General features: G+C 49.4%; 11 protein-coding genes and 1 non-coding gene across 12 annotated transcripts; 5 read left to right on the plus strand and 7 right to left on the minus strand.

The window, feature by feature from the left end:
- Positions 1–40: 40 nt before the first annotated feature.
- On the plus strand, positions 41–1006 carry AKAW2_60964S (endonuclease/exonuclease/phosphatase family protein; the record flags this gene model as incomplete). The annotated part of the gene is made up of 1 exon (XM_041693148.1): positions 41–1006. One exon carries the CDS (start codon positions 41–43, stop codon positions 1004–1006), a length of 966 nt encoding a protein of 321 aa, XP_041546462.1.
- Positions 1007–1699: 693 nt separating this feature from the next.
- AKAW2_60965S (uncharacterized protein) lies at positions 1700–2031 on the plus strand (the record flags this gene model as incomplete). The annotated part of the gene is made up of 2 exons (XM_041693149.1): positions 1700–1922; positions 2000–2031. The coding sequence occupies 2 exons, from the start codon at positions 1700–1702 to the stop codon at positions 2029–2031; spliced, it is 255 nt and encodes an 84-aa protein (XP_041546463.1).
- Positions 2032–2336: 305 nt separating this feature from the next.
- Positions 2337–2417, plus strand: AKAW2_t60024S. Its single transcript has one exon. It is a non-coding gene; the product is annotated as a tRNA-Ser (tRNA).
- A 240-nt stretch (positions 2418–2657) lies between these two features.
- AKAW2_60966A (NAD(P)-dependent oxidoreductase) lies at positions 2658–3749 on the minus strand (the record flags this gene model as incomplete). The annotated part of the gene is made up of 3 exons (XM_041693150.1): positions 2658–3081; positions 3141–3660; positions 3707–3749. 3 exons carry the CDS (start codon positions 3747–3749, stop codon positions 2658–2660), a joined length of 987 nt encoding a protein of 328 aa, XP_041546464.1.
- A 1105-nt stretch (positions 3750–4854) lies between these two features.
- AKAW2_60967A (uncharacterized protein) lies at positions 4855–5169 on the minus strand (the record flags this gene model as incomplete). Its single annotated transcript, XM_041693151.1, has 2 exons — positions 4855–4992; positions 5044–5169. The coding sequence occupies 2 exons, from the start codon at positions 5167–5169 to the stop codon at positions 4855–4857; spliced, it is 264 nt and encodes an 87-aa protein (XP_041546465.1).
- A 1222-nt stretch (positions 5170–6391) lies between these two features.
- AKAW2_60968A (uncharacterized protein) lies at positions 6392–7552 on the minus strand (the record flags this gene model as incomplete). Its single annotated transcript, XM_041693152.1, has 2 exons — positions 6392–7419; positions 7492–7552. The coding sequence occupies 2 exons, from the start codon at positions 7550–7552 to the stop codon at positions 6392–6394; spliced, it is 1089 nt and encodes a 362-aa protein (XP_041546466.1).
- A 2941-nt stretch (positions 7553–10493) lies between these two features.
- Positions 10494–10901, minus strand: AKAW2_60969A (uncharacterized protein; the record flags this gene model as incomplete). The annotated part of the gene is made up of 1 exon (XM_041693153.1): positions 10494–10901. One exon carries the CDS (start codon positions 10899–10901, stop codon positions 10494–10496), a length of 408 nt encoding a protein of 135 aa, XP_041546467.1.
- Positions 10902–12011: 1110 nt separating this feature from the next.
- On the plus strand, positions 12012–12973 carry AKAW2_60970S (uncharacterized protein; the record flags this gene model as incomplete). The annotated part of the gene is made up of 4 exons (XM_041693154.1): positions 12012–12244; positions 12300–12528; positions 12587–12873; positions 12961–12973. The coding sequence occupies 4 exons, from the start codon at positions 12012–12014 to the stop codon at positions 12971–12973; spliced, it is 762 nt and encodes a 253-aa protein (XP_041546468.1).
- Positions 12974–13397: 424 nt separating this feature from the next.
- Positions 13398–15096, minus strand: AKAW2_60971A (glycoside hydrolase family 76 protein; the record flags this gene model as incomplete). The annotated part of the gene is made up of 3 exons (XM_041693155.1): positions 13398–14177; positions 14249–14949; positions 15006–15096. 3 exons carry the CDS (start codon positions 15094–15096, stop codon positions 13398–13400), a joined length of 1572 nt encoding a protein of 523 aa, XP_041546469.1.
- Positions 15097–16090: 994 nt separating this feature from the next.
- On the minus strand, positions 16091–17338 carry AKAW2_60972A (uncharacterized protein; the record flags this gene model as incomplete). The annotated part of the gene is made up of 1 exon (XM_041693157.1): positions 16091–17338. One exon carries the CDS (start codon positions 17336–17338, stop codon positions 16091–16093), a length of 1248 nt encoding a protein of 415 aa, XP_041546470.1.
- A 1356-nt stretch (positions 17339–18694) lies between these two features.
- On the plus strand, positions 18695–20404 carry AKAW2_60973S (putative extracelular serine carboxypeptidase; the record flags this gene model as incomplete). The annotated part of the gene is made up of 1 exon (XM_041693158.1): positions 18695–20404. One exon carries the CDS (start codon positions 18695–18697, stop codon positions 20402–20404), a length of 1710 nt encoding a protein of 569 aa, XP_041546471.1.
- A 474-nt stretch (positions 20405–20878) lies between these two features.
- On the minus strand, positions 20879–21912 carry AKAW2_60974A (FAD-dependent oxidoreductase; the record flags this gene model as incomplete). Its single annotated transcript, XM_041693159.1, has 2 exons — positions 20879–21692; positions 21761–21912. The coding sequence occupies 2 exons, from the start codon at positions 21910–21912 to the stop codon at positions 20879–20881; spliced, it is 966 nt and encodes a 321-aa protein (XP_041546472.1).
- Positions 21913–22742: the final 830 nt, after the last annotated feature.

Raw genomic sequence — 22742 nt, forward strand, 5'->3', positions numbered from 1 at the left:
ATCACAGCTGAGTACATTCAGCACCCATTCCATCCAAGATATGGATATCTTCACACGTGCCCAAACGAGCTTTCTCTCCTGGAAACATGGAACACCACTCCCATCTGGGGCCGGCGCCTCCCCAAAGTTCCAGTCCTGGCATACTTTTGACCCTGTCCAACGTTGGATTGCCACACGCTCCGACATCGATTTAAATACACCAGCAGACCCAGCTGGGGGTGCCGATACCTCAAGGCTTGTCTTGCTGACATGGAATATTGATGGAACGTCTCCTCAGATTGAGAAGCGCGTTACAGAAATAATCACGTGTATCATCGGGTTGGATCCCCGACCTGATATCATTTTCCTCCAAGAAGTGTCAAAGCCAGCCCTCCAGCAAATCTTGAAAGACGAGCGGGTTCGCGAGCTCTGGCTTTCGAGCGAATGTGACGACACATCATGGGGCATTCAATTGTTTGCGGTAATGACCTTACTGTCTAAGGCACGATTCACGACAAACGCCGCCATAGGACCAATTTGGAGGGTGAAATTCCCGAGTCACTTTGCTAGGGATGCTCTCTGCTGTGATATATTCGTCGCTCCATCTAAGGAACCCAGTCCAACACGGTTGCGTCTAGTAAATGTTCACCTAGACTCTTTGCCAATCAGACCTTCCCACCGACCCAAGCAGGTATCTATTGTTGCATCCCTCCTTCGCGTCGCAGGTCAAGGTCTAGTCGCAGGTGACTTCAATCCTGTCCTCGATGAAGACAACAGCCTTCTAGAAAAGAATGGCTTGATGGATGCTTGGACGGCTCTTCGGCCCGGAGAACCTGGCTTAACTTGGGGCCTAGATGGCAAGCAACCATTCCTTCCCAATCGGCTTGATAAAATAGGTATACTCGGGCTGCGACCGCATGACATTAAGACAATAGAGCCGAAACCAATAAGCGGATCTTCTGACGATGAACCCTTATGGACTGATCATCATGCTTTGGTCTGTTCCTTTGGCTTGGTGGATGAGTGATCATCAATATTTTGGTTGCTTCGGTTGTGGAAGAATAAGCGATTCAAACAATAGTTGAAAGTTATCATAGCTAATAAGAGAAATAGACTAATAAGATAGCTATAAATGAGAAAAGATGCAATGAAATGCGAATTGCTAGATCTCTACTTGATTCTTTTTGATCAGGAAGCGTATGCTGCATGTAGCTAAGACAGGGACAATTAGTTATTGAATCCCCATCCATAGATTATGCCACACTATCTGTAGCAGCAAATCAGCAATGCGATCATCAACCTCACAATAAGAGCCCATTCTCATGCAGTTAAGCGACCATCCCACCACCAACCCTACCCTACCCTACCCAATCACCAACCAACCAACCAACCAAACCAACCCGTCCCTAAAATAATAGTTCCCTCCATGAATAAGATGAATAATATCTGATGCAATATCCGCGTAACAAGCAGCCCCGATGATTGGCACCCACATGTTCGGGGGCGTCACCCGCACTCCCTCCCCCAATAACACAGCTTCCAGGATCGTCACAACCACGGTTCGTCTTCCCCGCTCCCCCCTCCCCCACGATGTCATACTCCACTAAAGCGGTGATATAAATCGCCTCCGCCCTCATCCTTATTCCATAGCTATTTTTACCTCATCTGAAACGATCTATCAATATCATCAACGAAGAAACTAAGAAAGAAAGATACCACAATGACCAGCGAACGCAGACCTTCCGGCGCATACCACCTCACCGGCTCACAGCTCGTCGAAAAAGTCGATGACCTTAGCTCCGGAGGCAGATGGGAAGAATTGAACCGTCGGGCTCATCACGCTGATACGGGTGAATCGCAGCAGCAACAGCAACAGCAGCAGTCGGGTTCGAAGGCGCCTCCCGACAGGTCCCAGTCTTTTAGGCCGTATAATCCTAATCAAGGTGGGTTCATTCCCTTTTTAAGTGCTTGATTTAGTTGTGGTAGAAGAAATGAAAGCTGACATTCGTGATGGTAACAGACCAAAGCGACGACCTGCAGCCGGATGAGTAGTGGTACTAGTGGATGTAGTAGATTGTCCGCGGTGGTGATTACGGCCGTGGTGGGGGTTTATTGTTGTTTGTATCCGAGCTGGATGTATGCGAGGGATTTGATGAAGTGGGTTACTTGTTGTAAAATTTGATGCAAATATCGTATAGTCGGGTAATTGTGGGAAGGGGAAGTATTTATGTTTATTATAATTATGATAGGAAATAATGACTCTCGTTTGGATGAAGATTCATTTGAATTATGGGGTGAGTGCCTTTGCTGCGACGGTAGCTCCTAAGGCAGAAAGTTTTCCCATCATTCAACAATTAGTCAGTGTGGCCGAGTGGTTAAGGCGATAGACTAGAAATCTATTGGGTTCGCCCGCACAGGTTCGAGTCCTGTCGCTGACGTTTCTTTTTTGTTTTTTTTCTGCCCGCACATCGAGATGCAGAACTTTCCTTTTACGTCATTAATATATATCTTTGAGCAGATTATGTGTGTTAATAGTTTTTTTACATGCCTTATGCATTATTTAAAAATGTATTTTGAACATTTATCGTTGTAAAATACGCCATGCATAAATTGTCCTCTGCTATTCGGAAGAGACATCAAGGATACATATATATCTCCCCACCACATTTTCCCTCAATTCAATCACTCCCCCCAGCATCCCTCTGCTTCACCCTCTCCGACTCAAACGCAAGTCCCGCACGCTCTCTCAACACCCCATACATTGACGACGAATCCAATGCCCGCCCATTTTCCTCTGCATACCCCCGAGCCTCCCGGAGATGATCCAAAACCACCCGCGCGACGGGCAAATCGGTTCCCGCGCCCTCGGCACAACTCACCCCCAACGAGACATCTTTAATGGCCAAATTCACATCTGACCACGGTCGCTGACCCCGTTCAGGCAGATAGAAACCCCCAGTCATCCTCTTCGACATGGAGGTAAGAAGAGGACCATACTGCTCTTCCAGTAACCCCTCGAGAACCTCACTCCCGAGACCGGACTTCTCCGCTAACACCTGTGCTTCGGCGACGAGCTCCATCATGCCGCCGATGAGGAAGTTCCTAACTATCAATTAGACATATTCACAGAGGATTGAATGGCTAAGAAGGTCAGAACTCACCCCGTACACTTCAGCAACGTAGACCTCGTAACATCCTCGCCCAACCTCATCATCTTCCTCCCCATAACACCCACAATGTACGGCTCCACCCGCTGCACGGCCTCATCCGCGCCCGCAACCACAAACAATAACTTGCCTTCTTGCGCGGTTGGCGTGGCACCGAAGACTGGTGATGCGATGTAGGTTGCTCCGTGTTCTCCAAGACGTTGTTTTGCCCAGGCAGATGTATCTGGATGGACGGTCGTGGTATCGACGATGAGTTTCTGGTGTAGATACTCTGGGCCAACTGTCGTGATAGTGTCGATGATTGATCGAACAGCAGTATCATCAGTCACGGCGATGAAGCAGATATCGGCGTTGGCAATGAGGTCGGGGATGTTGGTGTACTGCACACCCCCAATCTCATGGACGGGGAGTCCACGAGCTGCGGTTCGATTGTAGAATTTCAGAGATGGGGCGTTGATGTGCGATAGGTGGGCTTGGAGGTTCAGGGCCATGGCTTGGCCCATTGAGCCGAGACCTGGGAATTTAGTACTCTGTATAACAGGTGGATGATGGGTCCTTACCGATCCATCCGAATCGGGGGTGGGGGTGGGTTGAAGGGTCCATGGTGGTGGAGGATAGGTTGGAGATGGGTCGAAATTGGGTGGGAGATGCCGTATATTTGAAGTGCTAGGTAGCTCTAGTTTATGTCAAATCTGGTGTCTTGATATGAGTCATTTGAATGGCCTAGAGCTTCGCTCCGGCATTAGAGCTGACGGACATCGAGGCAAGATTGGCATGTCATTCGTCCGAAAGGTGGGGGATCCACCAGATCGCGGGGTGATTTCCGAGATCCTGTGCAGTGAGTTTCAATAGCATAATGCACGCTGAGATTCCTATGCCACTTGAATTATATCAAATAGCTAACAAGCAGAGCACCGGTCACTGAAATGGTCGAGCGGTGGATAGGAGACCCGATCGGAATCCAGTCTGTAATGTCCAGCTTGTGATAATCTCACACATTGTCCATGCGGGAGCTCGTCATGTCTATCCCTAAGCTTAACTTTGATGCAAGGGATGAGGCAGAGGATCGTAGCAAAAAGGAAATACTACATCTCATCTGCAGACCGCTACACTCGTTGGTAAAACGTCCATACAGAGTTTTCGATCTCAAAGAGATCCATGCCCGATTATGCAACGATGGACCAATAAAACAGCTACATTGCTCATCAGGTGAGGTCGGAGATGCATGTCTAGCGCCGAGAACTGATTCTACTTCGATTATACTCATGCGATAAGCTTTCCACGTCAGCGTTCAGCTTTCGCCTCTCGTCACGGAGTCGCCGATATGCGAGATGAGATCGTTTCCTACACTGTAGGCAATTTCCCCTGTAACCGTGTATGTCTTCCTGTTGGGCATACTTACAAAGTCCAAAAAGTCTATAGAAGAATTTGCACGAGTGGTTGTGTTGACAAAGTAACTGCTGATGCTGCATTCATGCCTAGCAAAACTAATATCTCAACGATGACCAGATCGCCATATTTCTACTTATGTGTCTATATGCTTTCTCCTAAGCGACAGCTGAGAGCGAATCGACACGCCTGTTCCCTTTCCGACCGTACAACAGCATCTCTTCCACTAATATCCCCTATCAGTAATCCCACCGCAGTCATCCACCCTAGCATATCACCCCTGACCATTTAATCCTCCATGCCTTCTATTATTGACCGTTCAAGAAGTACAACCCCCGTCAACACACTGCAACCCGCCACCAGCCGGCACAGGACAGTTCCTGATCTTGGTCCAGAACGCCTCGGTCTCGCCGCCCTGGCCATCAACCGTCGGAGCCACGGTGACCTGACACTCCAACTGAAATCATGATTAGCATTAAGCAATAGGATTCAGATTGATTCCACCTACTAGGTGTCCTCCATTGCACTCGCATGCTTTAGCACCCCAGCGGCTGCAGAATGTGCCGGGTATGCCACAGGCCTGGGCCTGGTTGATAAGGAGGCCGAAGGTGAAGACGATGAGGATGGATTTCATGATGTATTTGTTTCTTTGACACGGGAGGCTCTGAAGGATGGATAATATGAACGTAGAGAAAAAATAGATATGATGATTGTGTAGTTGCAGTTGAAGTTGCGAAGTGGTGCCTTTGATCTATACTGAAGATGACCACGCAGAAAGGTATTGGATGGGTTTCACCCACTCTTGTGATATGGGTGTAAGACTTAATAGTTTCTGTGTAGGTAATGCAAAGGATGATGAGTTATCGATGAGATGTTTCACTACATGGCTCCTACAACTTTCGTGTTGGTATACTCCGTGCAAGTGAATAGACTACTCTTCACTCTGAGGGAAACATAACCAACAGATTCAAAATCACCCTGCTAGACAAGTCGGACTGAACCGATGGTCAAGCTTTACTACCAGTAAATGTAATATTGGTAGTACCAGTCATCGGATACAACGCCGTGCCATTTGCACTACACGCCACCGCTCTGTTTCCCCTGGTTCATTTTCTCGCCACTAACACTCCTTGAAGAATCGAGATTTACATTCACAGTACTGCTCAACTTGCATGAATAACAGAGAAGCGCGTGACTAACTAATGGCATGGATTAGTTGTTAGTAACAAGTGAAATGCAGTTTGTGGTTCCGTTTGGTGAAACCACGGATAGAGTAGTACACCAATGCGGGAATGAGAAGCGAAATGAGTTTTCTGGTCGAATTGAATTATTACTCGGTCGCTTATAAAAGGAATGATGATTATGCAGCAGCGTCTTGGTTGGTGGGATAGTTAATTGTGCACGCGGAGATTGAATGCTTATTTGTCAATAACCTCATCCATCTCAGTCTTTCAAGTATTTAAACCCCAGGAGACAATTGTAGTGCACTGTCTTCCTCTTTTGATACTCTTTTCACACTCTATTGATAAGACGTGTTTTATTGCTTCGATATGATTGTTTATGTTTCTAAATGATACGAAAATAAATACATTATGTTGATCATAGATGTCAGAGATATCCGAGATGAAAGAAGGACGTGATAGAAGGACAACGAAAACATTGCATCAGGACTATCGTTCGTGTCCGAAACATCTGATATGAAAACAAATGCAATGAACTGATGAAAATTGAGAATGTGTGAGATTATTGATATTCAATCGATGCGAAAATTTGATAAGGGAAAGGGCAAAGGTATGTAAAGAAAATTCTGTCGGGCCATGATTCATTTATAATTACCAGTTCGAAGAAGAGTTTGATCAGTTCATGTCCTCATCCATGTCAAAGTCGTTCAATGGCGGGTCTGACCTGCCATAACTGGTGGGCATATGCGGATAGCTGCCAGAATCAAAGGTGAGATATCTATCGATGTCTTCTTGGGAGAATCCTAAAGGGTCATTTACAATCGCTTCGAAAGTGGGATTTGAGCCTGAGTAGACCATGCCTGTTGGAAACGGCGGGGCGAGTGCAGTGTTCCACAAATCATCTGAAGAGATGTGCTCTTCTGGAGGTAGTGTAGGCAGTTCATTGGAGGTATGCCCGGATACATAACGATTTGGTAGGTTGTGTGGCAACAAGTCCATCATATCGGGATCATTTTCAAAAGGGATTCTGGGTTGCCTGGACGACAGAACAAGGGAAGGATTGACATTGGTGGTGTCATTGGCCAAATCCAGAGATTTGGAGGGTGCATTGCCTGCCTGGGCCGCAGAAGGACGACGGTATTTGAGTGTCACGATCTTACTCTGTGGTCCTTCTGCGTCATTAGGGTATTCGAGGAATTTTGCACCACGAACCAAAAGCTCATCGGAACTGGCTACACTGCTGCGCTTATCTTCGTCATCGCTTTCACTCTTCTCAGACCCTGAAGAGCTCTCCTCAACCTTGACCGCCGACTTTCTTCTTTTTCGCAGCCTTCGTGATCTTGGAGGCCTTCCTTGGACCCATTCTTCGTCCGAGGATGTATTCTGGTGTCGAGGTTTACCACGGGACCCAAAGCCATTGTTCTTACTGGAGCTGCCCTTCGGCTTTGGTTCCTCGTCTGCGACGCTCTTTATGGGCGTTTCTTCAGCAGACTTGGGTATAGCAGTAGCACCACGTCGAAGGGGAGGAGGGACAGCCTTATCTGCAGAGACTCGACGACTGCGAAGCTTTGCAAGGTGCTGTACGATTGCGCCCTCCGTCACATTATGACCCATGGTATTAGCGACATCGGCCCAAGGAATCTTGATTGACTTTGTATTGCAAACGGACTGGACAGTCAATAGAAGGAGTTCGTTCAGATTTTCTATACTTCTTAGCTTCGGTTGAACAAATGCCCCACAAGATAGGTTTATCGAAGAAGAGATAGGAAACATACCGTCCCAGCGGACCAAAGTCCGTTTCTTCGGCCTGTTCGAAGCCTTTCTCGGTGTTGCCATTATGCCATGCAAGAAAGAGTCTCTACCCGTTTGTGAAGTGAATCTCGGATCAAATGATCCTAGTTAGTTTTATTTTGGATCTTGAGAGTGGACTGATAGTCCTTAACGCGTGGCCTGTCCACAGGATTCAGGTGAGTTTGGGTGAAGTGAGATAAGGATAAAGTGAAGATTCTCATTCTACTTACTTTGATTTGGATGGACAGATAGTAGGTCGTGAATATGTCTACTGCGGGCGAGAGGGGAAACTAAGGTGAGAGGAAAGAGACGCGTAGTTGTAAACACTGAGCAGTGAAGTTCAGTGAATACTCTTCAAAACATGTGAGCCAATGAGGGCGCTTTAGTGTCGGTGCTGATGTTGAGTGAGGGCTCCAAATTGTGATAGTGATCGAAGGGATAGACTATATTGTGCTGCCTGTATAGAACGCCCATGTGCTTGATTGCCTAAACTGTCCTGGAGGATATCATTCACCGCGACCTATTCTAGCATAATCTTCCCAAAACGGAAAAGACATACTATTGTATTGCTCAAAGGACTAGCAGCTCTATTATACTTTACAGAAGAAGGATAAACCTCCCATCCAAGCTAAACAATCTTTTAAGCAAATACTGTACTAAATGCAGCTTTGGGTATGCTCCAGAGATGTGCATTCTACATGCATTCATGCTCCTGCCATACAACGCACTGTTGTCAGGTTATGGACATGCTCTATGATCATCAAGCTGCTTGCATCGGCTTTGTGATCTAAAAGGTCACCTCTAATGGGACAATTCCATTTACTTACAAATATCTAAAGAAAACAGATATCAGAATGGCATTATATGCTGATGCTCACTAGTAATGGCTTCGAAAGTAGCAGCGAGAGCAGTAGAACATGGCTGTCGTACTTCTAGTACTGTCTAGTATCATGAGAAGGGTATTTGCGAACCCAAATACCAGCCCCAAACACTACTAAATTCAAACCCCAAACCAGGAACTTTAGCAAGTATCAATCCTTCCCCGTCCACAACACCTCTCCAACCTCAACTCCCACCTCCACCCACGCCCTCCTCACCACTCCCTCAGCCTCTTTCCCAAACATCGCCTCCGCAATACCCACCGTCACACATGCAAACTTCTCAAAGCTACAATTCAGCTCAACTCTCGGATCTGTTAACGCTTGATACCAAACCACCGCAGCTCTTTCCCAACTCCGTCCCCCAAAGCCCACAGTACAAAGGTAAAAGGCATGACTCGGAATGCCCGAATTCCAATGCACACCCCCCATTATCCTTCTCCGTATATACAAACCCATTCATATGGCTCGGCTGCCTATCCCTCCCAAGAACAGCATCATCATACGCCGTCCTCGGCGCCTTCAACGACCTCAGTCCCATCTCCCCAACACCAGCACCAGCACGTTTCTTTCCCTTCGGCCAAACACAAACCTCCCCTCCCAACCACCCAATCCGCCTCCTCAACCCCTTGTCCCCTCAACCACTGTTCAACAACACAAGCAAACACATCCGAGATACTCTCACTCAGCGCCCCAGACTGTCCCTCGTACACTAACCCGGCCGTATGATCCGTCACTCCATGCATCAGCTCATGCACAGCGACATCCAGGCTTTTCGGGAACCCAGTGATGTATATCCCGTCCCCGTCGCCGAAAATGATTTCCTGCCCGTATCAGAACGCATTGTCTAGGTTTTTGTCGTTGTGGAGACACCCGATAAGACGGAGACCGTCATTGTCGATGGATCGCCGGCCCAGCACGGATGAGAGGAAGCGCAGGAAGATGCCGAAGCTGTTGTACACGTGATTTACGGTGTCGTCTTGGGTGGTCGGGCCGCAGGAAGATTCGGTGCGTATGAGGAGGCCTGGAAGACCGCGCTTGTTGCGGCAGTCGTAGATGTCGCGGGTTTGGGAGTGCGGTGTGAGGGAGATGTTTGGAAGGAGGAGAGGCGGATGTGGTGGACTTCGTTGGCGAGAGTGAGGGTGCGGAAGGCGGCGCGTCGGGCCTTGGAGGGGGCGATGAGGGATGTGCTGATGTGGTGGAGGATTTGAGGTTGGATGAAGGTGCAGGTGTGATGGTCCTGGTGGACATGGCTGGTCGGGATGGCTTGGTGCCGTGAGAATGTGTCAAGCAAGATGGAACTTTTGGGCAGTGATAGTACTAATTGCAATCCGTTATTCCTTGACTGAGTATACTAGAATCAAGAGTAGTATCTACGAAGCGAGCAATAATAATATAAGCCTAGACAATTTTATCAGTTTTACAGATACGTGTCATCCGACAAGGATTCTATATGCACAGCCATCATGGTGATTGCGCGTAGAAAGCTTGTAACACGATAAAGATATCTCGTGTTGACATCGACCATGGAAAAACAGTATAATCAATGCGGCCTGACTAAGATCAGGTTCGAAGGCAGGTCTGGAGCGCCACCATGGATTTGATTAACGCGGCAGTCTTCCGGAATACTGGGCCTCGCCACTGCTACTGTTTCCAGTACATAGATAGCTACGTTGCATTCCAGCCCTGCGTGCAGCAGTTCTAGAATCGATAGCAATAAAGCCAAAATATTCGCATCTGTAGCATTTGATAAGGAATCGCCACTCGACTTTATTTGAGCGACAAATTGCGCTTCGGTCTATCTCATAATCTTTCATATAGCCAAGTAGACTGTTAAATGTGCTATAGAAGTCGTGCCGAAAGCAGCTTGCAGTGAAGATTGTGTAGAGTAGCAACGATATCGAAGTTGCATGCATTGATAAAATGGGAAACGTCCGACCATGCATTTCATGCCACTTTAATTACATATAGCTAAATGCTCTAAAATAAGCATAGTGTTACAGGTTCCTTCCAAAACATCCCGATCATTGGTAGCGCCGTAAATTAAGCCAGGTTGACTTGCTTCCAAAACTGCATGCATCGCAGCTTATTGCACGACATTGTGACGGTTATGCAGCTTTCTCGCTCCGTGGCGAGTGCGTTAACGTAGATAACCTCCGTTTGAGCAGACGGTATTCATCGAAAGAATTGGAATACTCTTCGAGAGCATTACGGGCCTTTCTATCCAGAGGAGTATCGTCCATACCCGGCTGGTTGTCTTCGGTATGATGGCAACACGGAAGGCACAACACGGCGTGCTCTTTGAAGCTGTCTTCAGGCTCGTAATCTCGTTCCGTGTGGTAAGTCCAGCGGGCATCTGCTTCGGTACGATCCGGTGTGGAGAGAAGCCTCGAGGCGTTGAGATCCGAGATGTAAGGGGTGTTCGCGCAAAGAGTAGGGCTTCCGGTAAGAGAGAAGGAGAGTGGTTCTTGCCCGCGACCAATCAGGCCTAGAGATTTTCCAAGGGACCAAGGCATCTTTTTTTATTTGATAGAGTAGGGGAGTGTGATGGAGGATACAGAGTACTTCTGCTCGATACCTGCTTGCTTCAAATACTTTCTGCCCGTCTACGACCTGGGGCATTCCCCGCAAAAATTTCTGATATGGATCCTCTACGAGATAGGGCGGGGCCGACAACCGCAGGCGAGGCGAGAAAACGCCGAGCATTCTTCTTCGCAGACATCATGAGTCTATGGAAGATATGGTATGCTAGGCTGGTAAGTGGTAGCGATGTATTCGATACGGTGGTTCATGGCTGTGCAGGAAGGGCTGGGCTCGTTAAGGAAGGAGATCGGGAATACCATATCGCTCATCGGCAGGTCTAGATCCCCACTCAAGTAGAGCTCCCAGCTGTCGCCACGGATCGGGGATATTGCAGCCGAGAGCATATTTCAGGGCAAGGCCCACGAGTCGGATTCTGATGTTCTGGCGTAGTATGTGAATTCCGGGGTGCTGATTGGGCGGCTGAATGTTCCGGCCAGCCAGCGAAGTTGTGGTTGGCTGGGAGACTTCAACAGCCCCGGACGCGTCCCTTGACAAGGCCAGATGTCACCCCATGGTTACAACTCCTCTTTCCCTGCTCGGCCTCATCGGTTCTGGTGGCGCCGGCTGTCATGTCCACCATTCCCCATCTTCGGTAACTCGGCTGTCCCGGGCGGCTGGGCCACTGCAACTCCTCTGTGCACCGTGTTTCTAGCTCTCCGCAACCGGGGAGATACCCCAAATAGACCTTTCCTAAATATTGGTTCGCCAATCATGCTCGATATCAGATTCACGCGTCTGGTTTAGCCCGTGTTCTGAGTGGAAACACTGAAGTATGACATGTAGAGCTCTTATCAGTTGTGGGACTGATACTGTGCTAACGAAGTGTCGATAGAGTAGACCGGGCATTTGCCTGGTAGATAGAGCGTGCTTGCATTCTTGCCGTTTTGTATATTAAGTCCAGTCATCCTCACCCACCTACTGGTCTTTGATGATCGCGATCAATTCAGAAGGGACGACCATTCACTACGAGTCACTATCGCCACCCTCTACCTTCTCCCTTCCCCATTTCCCGTTTCCTACTCCTCAGCCCCCTCGAGGCTACCATGTCCCGACCCAGGGCTGTGCGCTGTGATCTCTGGATTGAAGAGGATGCCAAAGTCAATGTTGATTATCTTGCACATTCCTGGACGTATGATGAGATGTGGGCTACTAGAAAACATGTTCGCCAAATAAACCAGCATAGTCTTGTTAGATGTCGATTCGAAAATGCTCTTTGGAGAGCATGGCTGGCTTCTACCAGGCAAACCATTCGCATGCCAGCGGCGTTTATATCCTGGTAAGTCCAGCCCAGCCATCGTGTTCCTGAACCGTGACATCCTGACTTGATGTAGGGACAAAGATAGCGACATTACCTGGCTCTACGGTCCACTAAAGTCTAGCAGAAGCCCCAGTCCAACACCGAGCGAGGCACCCCCGGCGCAAGCTCCTAGAAAGCCTTCTCTGAAGCGAAAGCCCAGCATTTGGGGACTTTCAGAAGAATCTTCAATGTCCAACGACTCTACAGATGGAAAGTCTCTGCTTGGCCGGTTCTGGAGCATAACCATCCATTCAGTCCCGAGTGTGAGTCAGAGACACTACCTACCACTTCACCCATCAATGCTAATACCTCATTGTGCAGATAATCCTCAGCTCACGCGAAAACTGGAACAAGCGAAGAAAATGCCGCGTCCGATTTGAAGAAGAGGTACAGCAATGCCAGTACGCTCGTGACGGAAACACAGTATCGCAATACAGCTACAACTACAACTATCCTTATTTCTTGGAAGAGGCTCGACTGTACGGAAGCTATCAGTGCCAGCAGACAATCGAACCGCTACCGTCAACATTCCTCACTGGCTACGAAACGCTTCCCCCAGCAAACTCGGACCAGTATTATTCTATGTCAAATTTCCTTGAGGAGCTGGAGTATGTCCTCACTGCCTTTGCTCATTGGCCTTCTATACCGCCTAGGCTTACTTGATTCGTTGAGCCGCGCTGACATTTGGATGACAGTGAGGTGATATGAGTATTATTGTCAAAAAGCATTGTGGGTAGAGTAGAGAAAAGGGGATGATAATTAGATGGTACAGTGGTTGGGGTATGTCAGAGAAGAGGGATCCTTATGCATATAATCCTTGTCTGTTATATAATTGCTACTTGTTTGCCAGTGGGACTGAAACTAGCGAAGTTTTGCACATTGTCCTTTCCCTCACGTTTGGCCTGTTTTCCTTGAGTTCTATACTTTACATTCAATCCCATCGGACACAAAGAAGGAGGAATGCGTCATCTTGGACATATGTGAGATATTATCGGGGCATTCCTAGGCGTCTGAGTACTAATTATAGCATAAGACAAAGCACGTCTGGCAAAGGCGTACTTTGCCAGACGTGGGTAAGATAATTATATTAATACTATGGGCTATAGATCCATACGCGCCCGAAACAGTGCTATCATGCTAATTCATAACGCATCGTATTAGCTCTGACTGGAAGCTCAGACACCGGCGCTGAATCCACCTCATGAGGAATACTCGCATCAGCCTTCCCCGGTAGTTCCGTCACAACTCCATTATCCATCTCAGGGACGTAAGGCTTCTGCGCCAGTTCCGCGGGGTCCTTCTTGACATACTCAATGTCATCCGGCTCCTTTGTAGGGACGGGGATCCTCTTCTGTTTCATCTTCCGGAGACCGAACAAGACCGCAGCAATAATCAAAGCCGCGCCTGCCACCGCACCAACCACGGCACCAGCAATCGCGCCATTCGAAATGCCACTTCCATCTTTGCTGGCTGTATCACTCGTCGTGGAATTGCCGCTACTTGGGGTATTTCTCGATTTGGAGGTGTCCGGCGCAAGCAACTTCGAGGCGAAGATATTGGCAGCATTCCAGGTATTCTCGAACGAAGGATCTTCATTATACGAAGTCGACCCCCAGTCGGAACCACAGACAGTCTGATTACTCGTTCCATCGCATTGCTCGGCTACCGCCACAGCTGTGTCTGCTAGGAGCGGCACAATCCGACCGGCGAAATCCGGGATAAGGTTTGCCACGGATGCAAGGCACAGCGCTAGGAATCCCTTGAAGGGGTAAGCTGATAGCTTGGACTGCTCCGCAGTGCCTAGACTGGCACTGCTGTAGCCCACTTCTACCATGATGTCGTTGACGAAGAATGTGTCGAGCGTGCTGTTGAGGAGTCCTTCGGTCCGTGTCATCCATATGTCAGATTTGGTCTGCTGCTGTCAGCTATGGTCCCACAATGACCTATTTCTAACCCAAAGGACATGGGGATAATGTTGCTTACCGCTTCATACATATAGGCCGCACCACTCAAATAGAATCCATACGCCATACTCCACCTCGCGGTATCCACAGCCTGACAAGTCGACGCATTCGCCGTCGTATTTGAGACCAGATCATACACCGACCACTCGGTGGTATTCACCATGCCAGTTTTCTCACTCCACGACCACGCACTCGCGCCATATTGCGCATACGTCCCCTGGTCATCGCCCTCACTCGCATATGCCACCCTCGATATAAGCTGGAAATACGCCCCGTTGCTGAACCAATCGAAGTCCGTCCCATGCGTTTGACTCTCATCATCATACAATCCACCATTGCATACCGAGCCCTGACTAACAACCAGTTCCATCGTATACGCGACTTTCTTCGCCCAGGTCAGCCATGACGAGTTGGCTGGACTACCCGGAAAGCCCGCCTCTGACGCAGCCATTGCAGCAAGACCCCAAGTGACGAAGTCGCTTGTCAGAACGTTGATTTCCTCCCATTCTCCACTGAAGATGCTCTCGGAGTGGTTGTGCATGCGCGAGGTGATGAACTCATTGTAGGTTGTGTTGCCGGTCGCGTTCCAGTAGGGGATTAGGGACATGTAGAGCATGCCTTCTGGGTAGGATGTGTTGTAGATGGGGTTGACGGTGCCATTGAAGTTGGCGGTGCTGAGGAGATTGGTGAACTCAATGGCGGAGGCGGATTTAATGGTGTCTGTTGTTGTGTTAGTGACCCTCCTTGTGGTTGCAGGAGCAGATGATGCCGCATACCGGTGCTGTTGATGTTAAAATCAATAGCAGAAACACCTAGCACTAACCCCGCAAAAACAGCTGCATATTTGCTTAATCGCCCGAAACCCATGACTAGTAGTCTGAAGAAAGCAATGGCCCTAAACCAGCTTTACACTTCGCGAAACGATCAGAAAGAAATCTTTGCCCATCGCGTGAGAACCCAATACCTTATTAATAACCCATGCTGACAGGGTCTTCAGCCTCATGCGTCCCAGCTGGATCAGACTATGTAGCAGGTAAGGCTCTTCGCACCTGGCGGAAACCATCCGACTGCTCCGTACAACGATGGCTGTTCATTGTCAATTCTATTCCGATCCACATGGGTGGATTTAGGGCAGTCGAGATAGAGGTGCTGATTGGTCGGGTCGTCTACGGACTGGACGCGTGGGAATCGGCGACGATCCTTCGTGCGTGAGATGGATTTAGCGTGGTGGGTCGGCGGAGAAGAATCATTGGGGAAGAAGCGAAGATTGGCAGGTTTGGGCTGTTCAGCTCGCCAGGTGAGCAAGGTATTAATGGCTATGGCTGTGCGGCTCAGCCACTGTCAGATAGGTTTCTAATAGTCGGAAATTTAGGTGAGGATGTGATGTGGTGATATGTGGTTGGGTGTTGTGTTCTCTGTTTGTCTCTAGTGTTTGTCTACGAATTGTACTCGAAAGTCAGCTTATCAAGGTAGGATTTTTCACGTGTTATCCTGTATTTAGGCGTATCTAATCGCTTTTGAAAAGCTCATGGAAGTATAATCAGCACTAAAGGTGGATTTTGAGTTATCGGGTTCTGGCTTGCCGACACAGCTCTTGTATTTACCCAGTTTTGACCTGGACAACTTATTCCAGCTCTTTTCTGTCTACTTGTCCTGCAGCCAAAAAGATGATAATGATATAACTCCAATTCACGTATTGAAAAGCATAGCTCCAAGCTGCCATCAACGGGTATAGATCTCCAACCCACCCAATCGAGAAAAACCAGCCTGTCACACAACAGACCAAAGAAGTGAACCTATATTACAGCTCATAACACACAACTGAGCAAATCATACAAAGACATCAAAATACCGTCCAGCCTCACATCAAAAATAACAACCCCAGCCCCACGACCACCCCACAAAGCCCCTCAACACCCAACCTTCCCGCTCCCGACGTCCCCGTCGCATCACTTCCCGACCCCGTCGCCGTTCCATTCTCTCCCCCATAACTCTCAGTGCCATTAACCGCTTCTGAAAGCTGTACATGCAAATCAAACGGCTTAGTCGCAACATCCACATCATCCGTAGTAATCGAACTGAAATACATATCGCCTGCCGAATTCACATAAACATACGCCGCCTGGAAGAACGGCCTTCCGAGCACGACCTTCCCACTGCTCACCTGACACCTCTCTTTGGAAACCAGCTCGTCCCAAACTGGGATATCAAATATCGGATATGACTCGCTATCCGGATTGAACACGATCGAGATGTTCCGTGCGCACCAGGATTCATCCGGCACGGACAGGACCTCAGAATTAAAGTCCAGCATGGCGGGGAGCGATTTACTCGTTTCCTGCACGCTAGTACCACCGAATGGGTATTCTGCGTCTTCGCTGCTGGTTGTAGCGTTGGGGGTAGTGTACAATTGGAGTATGACGGCGCTGATATCTAGCATGCCTGTATCGATGAAGCTGGTGTTGCCGGCGCTGGTTTCCGGGGTGGTTTGCCAGTGTGGTTCGTCGTAGATGCGGTTGGAGTCGTAGTTGCCTCCCAGTACGACGGAGCCGTTCCATTTGTTTCGGAGGCCGAGGTTCAGGCCGACGGGGAGGGAGGGGATGGTCGTTGAGTTGGTTTTGTTTGTGGTGGAGGTTATGTTTAGACTTGTGTCTTGAGATATGAGGAGTGTGTTGCTGAACGCAATTTCGAGATCGAGAGTCTCAGTCTTTTGGCCGGGTGAGCCGGCGGACACAAACGTTGCTGTTGTTGTTGATGTCGCCTTTCCTGTCGCTGTTGCGGTTGGTTTGGCGGTGGTGGTGGGTGTTCCAAAGGCGACGGGGAGGATTCCAGCCAGGTCGTTGTTGTATTGGATTTGCGCGCCCCAGGCAGCGCCGGTGGGAGCGCTGGCTGGTCCGGTCAAGGGGATGACCCAGGCATTGTCGGCGGGGTCGTTGGCAGTGGTGATAGGGATGCCGCTGGCATCGATGAGGGAGACAGTTTCGACGGGGGCGGATGTAGTTTGGGGATTGGAAGCAAGAGTGAGTTCGGCGGAGGCGAAGGGCGAGGAAATGAGCGTCAGGAGGAAGCCGGTCAGGAGAGACTGGGAGGAAAAGGAGCGTGATGCCATGATGTTGTTGCCCACGGCGAGACAGTGAACTGGGTAAAAGGTGGAAGAATAGCGAGAGACTGATCCCAATAGAGACAGAAAAATGTGAGAAACCCCAAATGCAGGACGAAGGAGAGTTGATTAGGGGGGGATCTGGTTCTTGCATAAGGCCATATCGTTGGGGCGAAAGGGGGCATGATGTACACAGCCTGTCTGAATGGGTGGAGGCGAAGTGATGCGTAGCATTGGATATGTCCACTCCCCTCCAATATGATGTGAGAGGAGGGTGGCTGCGTTGAAGACACGGTCGTAGTCATGTCGTGGTAGAGCAAATGGAAGCTCGCGTGCGACGGTGAGAGTTGGGGGCGGCCCCAAATTAGCATTCCTGGCTGTACCGAAGTTTCCTAGCATGGATTTAGCTGGAACTTTTGGTAGTTTGGGGGTTCGTATCATTCGCATACTGTAGAGTTACCAACATGTCATCAGTAAAGCCTGGTGTCATTGGGCGATACTTCGTGTGCACTTCGATGACTCCTGTCAGCCCTAACTGTAGCTTGGGTGAGATGTGATGCTAGAAGTGTTTTCCTGCTCACGATGTACATATTGATCGAGATCGCTGCATATTGAGAGCTTCATTTTACTGCAATATAAAAGGCTGGATTCCTTGAAATATAAGCTCGAAGTCTTAGGTCGGCATAGGAGCGGGTTTCTGCATTGGTGGGTGGTGAAGCTGCAGAATGCGCCCCCACACAAACAGGGGTTGAAGCAACACTAAGAATAGTTGACTAACCCAGACTCCGGTTCTGCCCGTCAAGTCACGTGATAGAAACAGAGTATCTTAGGCTCGATCCCTGCCCTAGGCGAATTCATCTTGGGCTGATTCTAAGGAAAGGATATTGACCAAGAGACCACCAAACAGTGCTGTTACCATCAGAGACAGCCATGCCGCCATCAATTGGGTGATCAAGGCGTGATCCTCCTAGTAATGCAACGGTGCAGGGAACACCCGCATATGTTACGCCATCATGGGTTGCATGTCGGAGTCAACGGCTCGGCGGTCGCTCGTTCTGAGCGACACCAGTTGACTGGCGAGCTCCAAATGGCTAGTAGCGTGAGGAGGTGAGCAGAATGCAGGAGAGCGGAGAATAATCGTCAATTATTCGGGAGTGCAGATACCAGCCACGCCGGGAGACCGACGGATACCGCGCCGATCGCCGTCCCAACCTCATCACGCCTTTCAGGCTGCCTGGACTGATTGGCAATCGGCAGGTCCACCGATGAGATAAAGCTCTGCTCGCGAAAAACAAAACCCCGCATAAGGGTCTGGGAGGTAATAAACTCTGGGGTTTCCCCAATTCTTCCATCGCCACAGCCATCATGTTCCTTTCGCTTCCCCTTCTGGGGACCCTGATTGCCTCGACGGTTGCCCTGGACTCCAGTCCCCTGGAGTTGCGGACGCCACACCTGCACCAACTCAGCCAGCTCAGCAAGTCTCATCAGGCTTCTCCCAACCAGGAATCAGCAAGCTTTCCTGTGTACAATCTCTCCGTGCCCATAGACCACTTTCACAATGAATCGCGCTATGAGCCGCACACCAATGCCACCTTCGGCCTGCGCTATTGGCTTGACACCAGCCATTATCAGCCGGGAGGCCCTGTTTTCGTGATTGCTGCAGGCGAAACCGATGGAAGCGACCGTATTCCCTTCCTTTCACAAGGCGTGGTTACTCAGTTAGCTGCAGCCTACAATGGAGTTGCCCTTATCCTCGAACATCGCTACTACGGCGAGAGTTACCCATTTGCCAACCTCACTACCGAGAACATTAGATTCTTGACCACCGAGCAGGCGCTCGCAGACTACGCTTACTTTGCCTCGAATATTGTCTTTCCCGGTCTGGAGCATCTCGATCTCACGGCAGCCACCACGCCATGGATCGCCTATGGTGGCTCCTATGCTGGTGCCTTTGTCGCATTCCTCCGCAAGCTCTATCCGGATCTCTATTGGGGCGCCGTGTCATCGTCCGGCGTCACGGAGGCCATCATCGACTATTGGGAATACTACGAGCCGATCAGACTGTATGGTCCATCGCAGTGTATCTCCACCCTGCAGACGTCAATCGATATCGTGGATCGTATTCTCATTGATCACGCCAACAATAAAACTCTGGCCCAGCAACTGAAATCCGCCTTTGGAGGCTCTGCGGCCAACCTCGGTAACCAAGACTTTGTCTCCTCCCTCTCTTACGGTCTGGACTCATTCCAGTCCCGCAACTGGGACAAGTCTATCGGAACTCCTCTTTTCCGTGCTTTCTGTAACAACATCACCAATTCGAATCTGCTGTACCCCGAAACCGCCGAGCCCATCTCCGCATCAGTCAAGCAATTGGTCCAAATTGCAGGCTACGATTCCTCCAACACAACCCTGGTCAACAACTTCCTCAACTGGATCGGATTCTTGAGTACCTCGAAGGTCTTCACCGACTCATACTCGGAGTCCTCATCATCCAGCGTCACGAATTCCACCGTTCCACAACCCCTCACTAAGGACTCCGGTACCAGCTGGAACTACCAGGTGTGCGTCGAATGGGGATACTTCACCACGGGCTCCTCGGTGCCTTCGAATATCAAGCCCCTTATCTCTCGTCTCCTTGACCTGCCCTATCTTTCATCCTTCTGCCCGAACACATTTGGTATCAAGACACCGCCAGATGTTCAGCGCATCAACAAATTCGGCGGGTTCAATTTCTCGTACCCACGCGTCGCGATAATTGGCGGGTTGGCAGATCCGTGGCGCGATTCGACACCACTGGCAGACGGAGTCGACTGGCAGAGTCGGAAGTCGACTGATAGCGAGCCTATTATTTTGTTGGATATCCCGGCGGCGGATGTGTGGGATGGTGTGAGAGGTGCAGTCCATCACTGGGACCAGAATGGGTTGTCGGCAGAGCAGGAGAAGGATGGCGAGAAGGCGCCTAAAGAGATCGTTAGTGTGCATAAGGAAGTGGTGAGGTTTGTGGGAGTGTGGCTAAATGAATGGAAGGGAAAATCATTTGATGTGGATGAGACTATTTATCAGACTGTTTTGTAGATTCGAGGTGAAGTAGATTATGCTGTGATGAGCGATCCATAGTGAACAGAATCATTCACTGAACATTATGTACACATTTCAAAATATTTGTTAACCGAGAGATTTTCCCAGTGTTAGTAAGATCCACCCTCAGAACGGCTCTCTAAACAACCCATCCAACGCCCTCGCCACAGCATCCTCATCCTTCCAAGCATCCGCAATACTTGCATCGCGCTCGCGACACCGTTCCGGCCCTCCCACGACAACACGCTGCTCCCCAAGCCGACGAGCCTCCTTTACCAACATCGAGGTCCGTGGCTGCCTCAACCGCGCAAACTCCTCGAATATACCCGATAGCCTCTGTTCGACCACACCCCAGTTCGCCTCATCCAAACTCAGATCCGGAAGCATGCGACAAAGATGATAGCAATCCTCCCTACCCAAACTAACATTAGCACCCACACGAATCACCCTCTTATAATGAGACAGTATAACTTACAAAGCCTGATTTGCCCCCTGCCCCAAATGCGGACTTGTCGGATGCGCCGCATCACCGACCAATACTACACGATCAGAAAACCACTGTTCGGCAGGAACCTCCCGGCGGTCAAACAGACCATACGAGATGATTCGATCTGCGGTGTTTACCATTTCCAAAACGCAGTCTTCAAAGCCAGATAAACTCTCTCTCAGCTTCCCTCGTAGGGAATCCAGCTCGGTTCTAGCAGTAGCAGCCCGCCACGTACTATCCTCCCCCTCTGTATCTGGGATAGTAACCGCCCAGGAAATATCCTCAGCGGAGATAGGATATGCGACAACGTGCACGCCCTCGCCATACCAGTTACTCAGGGAAATATCTCTCTTGGCCATGGACTGAGGGGTCTTAGATATCCCCGCTACCTGAACCAACCCGGTGAATGTAGGTGGGCCTTCGGCTATTCCTACTTTCTGGGAGAGGAGGAGTTTTCTCGCTGATGATTTGATTCCGTCGCAGCCAATGAGGAATGAGCCTGTGATTGATTCTCCGTTGGTGAAGTATGCAGTTACTTGGTGCGCGTGTTCGTGGATGTTCTCGAGCTGGTATCCTTCGTACAGTGGGATACCGTGTTCCTGGAGGGTGGTCTTCAGGTGGAGATTGAGTACGCTGCGCTTTATTCCGCTGGCTGGCTGGGTGTAGCGATCCACGTAGGATGAGGGGAGAGTAGAGTGGCCGAGTGTTTCGCCGGACGCTGTCCCGTGCCAGAGGGATTGGAGGGGTGTTATGGTTTGGAACGGGCGATTGGGGATAATGAGGTTGAGGATTTTCATTCTGTAATATTTTTGTCAGTGGATGAGAAGTCGTAAAGGTTGGTGTGGTAAGAACTAAAGAATATTTACCCGTTTGGCTGTATCATCAATGATGCACCGGCATCTCCAAGAGCTTGAACCTTTTCGAATACAATAGGGTTGTAGCCTTTGCGCTTTAGTAGTATGGCAAGGACAGGGCCGGCGATGCCGCAGCCGATTATCAGGACGGTTGGAGAGGACATTGTTAATTTAATCGAGCGATAAAAACTTTTTGATAAGAACTTCTTGTTTCTGTAGTAAGAATCATGGGATTGTGGGGGGTTTTATAGCTATTAGGGTGAGACGGAGATTTGTTGTTCGGAGAGTCCGCGGAAGGTCCGAACGGGAGGAACAGCATCATGAATTTGCCAGAATGTGGCTTATATGACCCTCAAGATATTGTATACACTGCAAATATCCAAAGCCTCATGTAATCATAGATATACGATTAGAGTAATCCAGTCTACTCCTTATTGAACGACGCTGATCGGCTCCCAACCGAGAGATCCACGGATAGATAAGGAACCGCCATGCGCTGGCTTCGGCTAGCGCCGAGCGTTGGTTCTCGGCGCACCAATGAGCTTAATTCAAGTCCTACAACCCTGGTCACCAGCTGCATTTAGCTGCTGCCATCTGCCTATTGTATGTTAGACTATTTTGAAGTTTCCCGGCGGCGTGAAGCTGGCGTGCTCATGGCTACTCCATGTAGGCGATTCTGAGACCAAAACATAGACCAAAACATCCCACACCCGGGAATCCCACGATCTTTTTTGAGCTGGTTGAACATTGAAGTTTGTCAACTTGGTGTTGGATCCGCTTATAAGGACGGTTATACCTCGAGTAGTGTGAATCATAAACAGCAAATGATACTACATTATGGGGAATGACAGTGGGTGAGGAAGTAAGGTACCTATTCTAAGATACTCATTCACTAAACACGATGATCTATCTGGGCACTGGCCGCTTGTCCCCTGCACGGTGCCAGGACAATTCAAAACATTTCCCCAACCAGTCTCCATAGATAATGTGGGTG

This window comes from Aspergillus luchuensis, chromosome 6 (genome assembly GCF_016861625.1).
Source record: "Aspergillus luchuensis IFO 4308 DNA, chromosome 6, nearly complete sequence".
NCBI lineage: Eukaryota > Fungi > Ascomycota > Eurotiomycetes > Eurotiales > Aspergillaceae > Aspergillus > Aspergillus luchuensis.